The 8,116-nt window shown below is 46.6% G+C and overlaps 2 protein-coding genes across 2 annotated transcripts; both read right to left on the bottom strand.

Moving 5' to 3' along the window:
- Positions 1–3,956: 3,956 nt before the first annotated feature.
- On the bottom strand, positions 3,957–4,780 carry LOC148001542 (endogenous retrovirus group K member 7 Pro protein-like). Its single transcript, XM_087582026.1, has one exon. The coding sequence runs from the start codon at positions 4,739–4,741 to the stop codon at positions 3,989–3,991; it is 753 nt and encodes a 250-aa protein (XP_087438152.1). The 5' UTR covers positions 4,742–4,780; the 3' UTR covers positions 3,957–3,988.
- LOC148001541 (uncharacterized) lies at positions 4,741–6,537 on the bottom strand. Its single transcript, XM_087581848.1, has one exon. It carries the CDS (start codon positions 6,535–6,537, stop codon positions 4,741–4,743), a length of 1,797 nt encoding a protein of 598 aa, XP_087437974.1.
- Positions 6,538–8,116: the final 1,579 nt, after the last annotated feature.

Genomic DNA, 8,116 nt, shown 5'->3' with positions numbered 1-8,116 from the left:
CTGGGGAAGAAACCCTCATGTAATATGACATGCCTTCCAGGGAGCATATTTGGTAGAACTTCCCTGTGCGATGCTAAGCTCGTCACCCCTCATGGGCTGCTCAAGCCGGACACTCTAATCCTGTGCAATGAACCGAGGTTCTAGGAGTTCAAGAGCTGTCCAGCCGGCGACCTGTTGCTTGAGCATGGTCAACCAGATATTGGCTGACGCTCCTTGTTCAAGGGCTACAAGCGCCTGGGCGATCACTACTTTGTCCTTTCTTGTCTGAGATCTCAATTTGCAAAGCAACCAGAGGAGTAACACTAATCCACAGCAGAGGATCACTCCAAAAAGTCCCACTCCCACCCATTCCTTGAAATAAGAGACTGCTGAGGTGATCCAGGACAACAATCCCTCCATCAAAGACAGGTCCAGTCGGGTAGAATTTACTTGAATGATGGTCGCTCTCAGCTCCCGAAGTGTCTGTTCAAACTCCGAGGTTCAATTCTGTAACAGATGCTGTGAAAGACTCTTAGACACATTAGCAGCTCAGGTAAATTTGTCATATTATATGGAGGTGACACAAAGGCCTGGGAGTTTTTGGCCATAGCCAAGCTGGGCCAGTTGCCATAGAATGTCTAATTGCTCTCGGACCAGATCTATACATTGGTTGACAAGCATAAGGCCTCCCTATATCTGAGTATTGGCCGAGGCCTGTCTGTCCCGAGCCACAGAGATGGTGGCCGATAAATCATTGATAGTTTGGGTTATCTGTACTGAATTTGACAAGGCCAATGCCGAGGCAGTAACCGAGGCAGTGACTGCTGTCGTAGCAATAATGCCAGCAATAATTGCAGAAGTACCAAAATCTCTTTTTCCTCTAAATAAGGTCATGGTCCCCGGGGTATCAACAGGGATTGGGATAAAGCGAGGCATGCGGGTAACTACTGCGATATTTTATATGAGTAGCTTTCCAGACAGAGGCAGCAGGTTTGATGTTCCCCGTCCAGGAAAATGACAACTGTCCCTTTTCGCCCTTTCGTCCAAGTATCATCGCCATGGGTGTAAGATCAGTGCAGCTACCATTAACGCAATGTAAGGCCACCACCATAGAGAACTGTGGCATTAGCCAAAATGTCCTCCTCACCAGTTCCCCATGTGGTCTCCTTTATCCAAGCAGAAGATTGATTACATAACATAATGCAAGGGAGATCAAAAGATGTTTTGTTGAATATGCCAAAACAAAGGCTGCCCTTAAGGGGAATAGTCCTATTTTCTTTTAGTCGTTCAACCTGTGGATCCTCAGGTAAATTCAACCTGTGGATCCTCAGGTAATAGCCCAACCCTAAATCCCTGTTAGTGGTACATCACCGGCATCGGGAGTGGAAAGGTTGACATTATTCCCCATCGTAGCTCGCCCTGCATCGTTGCTGGCATCCATGGAAGAAGAGTGAGGAGGTGCAGGAGTCCCAGTCCCGTCTTGATCACTTGCTGTGATGCTCCGAGTAAGTCGTCCTGTGATCCATATGGGATTTTCATTGTCCTGTGGAAAAACACAGACAGCTCCCCTGGATCTTATTAAAACAGGATCTGGGCCTTTCCATTCATTTGTTAATACATCCTTCCATTTGACTAATTCTTTTGTCCTCTTGGGCTCTGAGCACTGTCACTCAGCTGCTGTTTGTCCAGCTTCATCAAGATTTAAAAAATTTAAGGTAAAAAGGGCCAGAGCAGTGGCCACTCGGGGTGTTGGGGGGAGTTCTATCATAATTCCCCTTCTTTGTTTTATTAAATATGATTTGAGCGTCCGATGAGCACGCTCTATGATTCCCTGTCCTTGAGGGTTGTAGGGCAGGCCCGTCAGGTGGGTAACCTGCATCTGAGCACAAAACTGACGGAATTTTTGAGATGTGTAGGCGGGGCCATTGTCAGTTTTTACACATTTTGGCTTTCCCCAAGCACTCCATGCTTCAAGGCAGTGCTGAATGACATGTTTGTTTTTTCTCCTGTAAGTGGGGTGGCATGTAGAATGCCAGAACATGTGTCTATAGATACATGCACATACTGTAATTTTCCAAAAGTAGAATTATGAGTAACATCCATTTGCCAGATTTGCAATGGCTGTATTCCTCTCAGGTTGACCCCGATGTGAGGACCTGGGAGGAACTGGCAGCACTGTTGGCATTGGGTAACTATATCACGTGCCTATTTTCTAGTTATAGAGAAGCGGCGGCCTAAAGTTTCTGAGGTGACATGGAAATTGCCATGAAAGACTTTAGCGGCCTCTAAAGGAGAGGCCAAGGCCACAGCTATCATTTCTGTGGCTTTGTCAGCCAAATCATTCTCTGAACTCATTGGACCAGGGAGTCCAGAATGGGCCCGTATATGAGTATTGTATACAGGGAATCTTCTATTTAATAGGATAATTTGGATTTTTCGGAAAATATCTGCCACCTTACTAGTGGTTTTAATTATACTGGCGGTTTCAAGAATACTAACAGCATTAACCACATAGGAGGAATCTGAAACAATATTTAGAGGAACCTGGAATTTTTCAATGACCTCCATGACCACTAGGCATTCTACCACTTGGGGTGAGGTTTCAAAATATTGTCGTGAGAATACTTGGGAGTTTACCACATATGCTCCCACTCCTGTTTTTGACCCATCCGTATACACCGTTATCCCCTCCTTTAATGGTCTGTGGGATGTGACGCGAGGGAAAACAATAGGTTGTGATCTTGCAAAACACAATAGGGGGTGTTTAGGATAATGATTATCTATCTTCCCTGTAAAGGATGTGAGCAGCACTGCCCAATCATCAGAGGTAGCAGCTAGAGTTTGGACCTGGTAGGGTGTATATGGGATAATCAAGGATTGGGGTGGAGTCCCAAAATGACAGATGGCAGCTTTTAGGCCCTTAATAGCCAGATGTGCTACTGCGGCTAGATACCAATCAATAATCTTTACAGGGGAAGCATGTGGATGGATCCATAACAGTGGACCTTGTTGCCATAAAACGGCAGTGGGTAAATCCTTGGTATCTAGTACACAGAGTGAAAAAGGTAGAGACCAATCAATGCGTTGCAATTGGGCCTGTTTTATGGCATCTTCTACTTTTAGTAAGGCCTTGGTTGCAGCAGGAGTTAGCACACGAGGGGAGGTGATGTGGCCGTCCCCTTCCAATATTTCGAACAAAGGTTTTAATTCCGTGGAAGGGATTTTCAAAAATGGTCTCAACCAGTTGATATCTCCCAAGAGCTTCTGAAAGTCATTAAGAGTATGGAGGTGGTCTCTATGGATTTCCAGTTTCTGGGGTATAATCTTATCAGAGAAAATAATGGATCCTAGAAAATGACCTGTGTCAGCAATTTGGACCTTTTCTGTAGCAATATGTAAGTCCCATTGTTTAAGGGTTTTTTGTAATAAGGAATAGGCTTGTTTGAGTAATTCTAAGTCTTTATGACACATCAAAATATCATCCATGTAATTGATTAACAGTAAATTTGGATAGGTCTCCCTGACTGGTTTGAGGGCTTCCTGAACATATAACTGACACATCGTAGGGCTGTTGGCCATGCCCTGAGGTAGGACCTTCCACTGGTATCTTTTATCAGGTTCAGTATGATTAATTGATGGGACAGTAAAAGCAAACCTGGGCCTATCTGGGGGGTAAAGCAGAATAGAGAAAAAACAATCCTTGATATCTATTATTACCAAATTCCAACCTTTTTGTAGGGCCGAGAGTATAGGAAGGCCCCGCTGAATGGGTCCAAGGGATTCCATCTGATCGTTAATGGCCGTCAAGTCATGGAGTAGTCGCCATTTTCCTGATTTTTTCCTTATTACAAAAATTGGGGTGTTCCAAGGAGAGGTGGAGGGCTCCAAATGTCCCAATCTTAATTGTTCATCCACCAGTCCTGTAATTTCTCAGAGGTTAATGGCCATTGGGGAACCCACACCGTGTCCTCCGTCCTCCATGGTATGGGTCGTGCTGCCCCAATGGCGCCTAGGAAAAACCCAGGCCTTGTTTATGGGGGTTGGCGATCGGTTCAATGGGCGTGAGACAACCCTGTTCTAATCGCCCTAGGCCTTTCCCTTCCTTATAGCCCATCCTTGAGATCATGTGGGCCACTTGTGGGGGGTATTCATTAGATAAGGTCAGTCCCATGGTCTGCATAACATCCCTTCCCCAAAGATTAACAGGCAGGGTAAGTACATAAGGAATAAATTGTCCCTGTCGGCCATTGGCAGTTGTCCAAGTTAGAGTGGCAGAGCTGATCATAGGGCATGACTGGTAGCCTAATCCTTGTAGTGAGTGAGAAGATTTTGTGGTAGGCCATGATTGAGGCCACCATTTTGAGGAAATTATACTTTTATCAGCCCCAGTATCCAGTATGCCTTCGAATTTCTTTCCATTAATTTCTAAGCTCAATTTTGGGTGGTTGTTAAGGTGAACCACCAAGTATGCCGAATCATGACCAGTGGACCCCATGGGTCCCTTGGTATCCTGTATCGTGGCCTGGGAGCACGGAAGGAGTAATAACTGTGCTATTCTATCTACTTTACTTATGGAAAAAACCCCATCGGGACTTGAACAAAGAATCTGAATATCAAGAGAGCGCTGAGCTTCAACAAGGCCTGGATGAACTATCAGTCCTTGTAGGGCGAGAGATCCTCTCCCAAGGACAAGGCCTATGGTTCCCGGGGGTAGAGGCCCCACAGTCTGAGCAGGAATTGGCTGAATGCCCATCTGGGGCATTAGAAAGAAGTCTGAGGCGGCACGCAGGTCCAATTTTGTGTCGCCTCTTGGGGGACCTCCTCTGCCGGTGTCGTGGCCCTGTGAAAGCGGTTCCCATATCTTTGAGGGCCCTGGGACCGGGGGCCCACCAGCCCATTTTTTGACATCTCATTAGGTCCAGTCTCCAAAGGAGGGAGTAGTTTGCCTTTAATGTCTCTCACTGATCGGCACTGGTCAGCCCTATGGTAGCCTTTGCCACATCGGACACAGAGGGTTGCAGACCCCCTGTCTCTTTTTGTCATCCTGCAGTCTCTTTTTAGATGGCCTGTTTTCCCACATTGAAAGCATGATCTTTTATCCGTCCCTTTAATGGGGCGTCGCTGGAATTGGAGAATGGCAGCCGCCAGGCCTGAGTTAGTAAGGGGGCCTCCAAGTTCCCTGCAAACTCTAAGCCAATCCTGTAGCCCTTTATTTCTTCGGGGGGCTATGGCTGTTCGGCACTCCTGGGTGGCTTGCTCGAAAACGAGCTGTTCTATTAGTGGTGCTGCTTGTTCAGGATCACCTAAGATTCGTCCTGCAGCCTCTGTCATTCTAGCTACAAAATCTGAGAAATTTTCCTGGTGTCCCTGAACGATTTTTGTAAGTTGATTATCAATCCCTCCTCTCCTGGACAGTGCCTTCCAGGCTCTAATAGCCGTGCTGGAGACCTGAGCATAGGCGCCCCAGTGGTAAGCAGACTGATCAGCTGCAAAGCGGCCCTGTCCTGTTAAGAGTTCAAAAGTCCATTCTTGTTGCTCAAGTATTAAGGCCGTAGCATTCGCTCTGGCCTGTGTTTGGGCTGCCTCATACCAGAGCGCTTTCCATTCCATGTATTGGCCCATGCTGGCAAGGGCTGCCTTAGCAATCATCTGCCAATCAGCTGGTGTCAATGCTGTCATGGCCAACCTGTCGAGTTGTGTTAGAGTAAAGTTGGCCATGACTCCATACTTTCTAACTGATTCCGCTAATTCCTTAATCTGATTATATTCAACAGGGGCATGGACCCGTCCTCCCTCCGGAGTCTCAAAGATAGGAAATGTCATACTCAGCTTTCTTCTCACCCTCTCGGGGACTAGTGAGAAGGCGCGTGAGCGTGTCTCATATGGAGGAGGCGCCGTTGGTGGCGGCCGCGCTAGAAGGCTTCTATTACTTCCCCTACATTCATCGGGGTAATATCTTTCCTCCTCATATTTAGCTGCTTCCTCATCTAGCTCAGCCTCCTCCTCTGAGTCTAAGGTTTTATTTTCAGAGCTTTCAGAACTGTCGAGTTTCAGCGCTTCTAGCTCTTTCACAGGGTATAGGCTGGCTCCCCCTCCTGGTTTATGTGTAGAGGAGGAAGTGCTGGAATCTGAAATTTTCAACACTCCCTTGTCTGCGGACTTACCGGGAGGGCACTTTTTCTTTCTTAGGACGTCTTTTTTCTTGCGCGCGCCCAACCTCTCACTACGTTCGGTTTCTGACAGACTTTCCCGGACTACCTCGAGAGTGGCCTGTCCTTCTACTACTGCTGCCTTACACGTTTCATCCTTTAAACAATTCTTAACCAGCTTCCATATAGCTTTGGTCCCTAGGCGCAGATCCTCTTCCGCCAATTTTCTGTCAAGGTCTTTTCCAAGTTTGTTCCATGAGGCAATTGTAAACGAGCCTGAACAGGCAAACCAAGGCGCCACCCTCTCCACCTCCTTCACAAAATTTTTAAGCGTTCCTCCTCCAATTTTGATGTTCCTCTGCTTTAGCACTGTTTCCAAGGCCGTGACCACAGACTGTGAGGATCCCATGATGGGCCAGGAACGCCGGCGGCTTATCTACGTCCGTCTGACAAGGCGTGAGGTGAAAGGGTAGAGAGGGACATGCTGCTCTCTTATGTACGGGAGTCTTACACGCGCCTCCCCGGACGGTGCCGCTTATCTACGTCGGCCTTATCGCGTCCTTGTTCCTCAACAGTCAAAATCGAAGGTAAAAGGGAGCTGCGCGAAGCTCACTTATATACGAGAGACTGAGACGCGCCTTCAGCAGCTGTGATCGTCCTTTTAACAGCGAAAATGGTGAAAACAGAACATAAAGAGTAGGGTGGCTCCCAGGACAAATACTATAGCCTCAACAAATCCTTCCGAAGGCGGTGACAATCCCAGACTAAGGTCCAAGAGAGGGCTGCCTCTCCGAACGTATCTACCTGCAGTTCTGAATCCTCCTTGTCGCCAAGGGATCTCCAAAGGTGCTGACGATGGTGAGGTCTTTCCCGGGTTTTCCGCACCAGATGTCCCGCGCTACGTCTCGCCAGCAGGAACGACGCGGCACACACAGGATCCTACTACAGAAAAGCTTTAATGCATCTTGAGAGGGAGAGCATAAGCTTACAATGCGGAGACGCCGAGTGATGAATAACCGTCCCTTATATAGGAAACTATCCTCGCCTAGGACGTGTCACTCTCTGACTGGTCGCTGCCAATTATGCCAGATGACGTACCAAAACATGCGTGTCCCTTTGAGTAGGGAAGTTACCAGGCGCCTGCGTATTGCCCTTTTTACTAGGTGTGTTCTGCCGGATGCCGGTGCCGTCTTGTAATGGAGTTTGTGAGGACAGCTCCTCACATATGTGAGGACAGCTCCTCGGACAGCTCCTCACACTGAATGGTGTGAGGTGAAGTCTCAGGGTTGTTTTGATTTGCATTTTCCTAATGACTAAGGATGTTGAACATTTCTTTGGTACTTCTCAGACAATCAATATTCTTCAGCTGAAAATTCTTTTTTTTTTTTTTTATCTCTGTAGCCCATTTTTAAAAAGGGTTGTTTGATTCTCTGGAGTCTAACTTTTTGAGTTCTTTAAATAGTTTGGATATTATCCCTCTATTGGATGTAGGATTGGTTAAGATCTTTCCCAATCTTTTGGTTGTTGTTTTATCCTAATGACAGTGTCCTTTGCCTTACAGAATCTTTGCAGTTTTATGAGATCCCATTTGTTGATTCTTGATTTTAGAGCATAAGCCATTGGTGTTTTGTTTAGGAAATTTTCTCCAGTGCCCATGTGTTCGAGATGCTTCCCCACTTTTTCTTCTATTCATTTGAGTGTATCTGCTTTGATGTGGAGGTCCTTGATCCACTTGAACTTAAGCTTTGTACAGGGTGATAAGCATGGATTGATCTGCATTCTTCAACATGCTGACCTCTAGTTAAACCAGCACCATTTGTTGAAAATGCTATCTTATGGTTTTAGCTCCTTGGTCAAAATCCAGTGACCATAGGTTGGTAGGGTCATTTCTGGGTCTTCTATTCTATTGCACTGATCTTTCTGGCTGTCTCTGTACCAATACCATATAGTTTTTATCACTATTGCTCTGTAATACTGCTTGTGGCCAG

Source organism: Rattus norvegicus, chromosome 13 (genome assembly GCF_021556685.1).
Source record: "Rattus norvegicus strain SHRSP/BbbUtx chromosome 13, alternate assembly SHRSP_T2T, whole genome shotgun sequence".
In the NCBI taxonomy this organism is placed as follows: Eukaryota; Metazoa; Chordata; class Mammalia; order Rodentia; family Muridae; genus Rattus; species Rattus norvegicus.
Note: the sequence above shows the minus strand (reverse complement) of the source record. Positions and strands in the feature narration are given on the sequence as shown.

Excerpts from the sequence above, each read along its gene's own strand:
- LOC148001542 (XM_087582026.1), bottom strand. The coding sequence starts at position 4,741 with ATGCCCCAGATGGGCATTCAGCCAATTCCTGCTCAGACTGTGGGGCCT.
- LOC148001541 (XM_087581848.1), bottom strand. The coding sequence starts at position 6,537 with ATGGGATCCTCACAGTCTGTGGTCACGGCCTTGGAAACAGTGCTAAAG.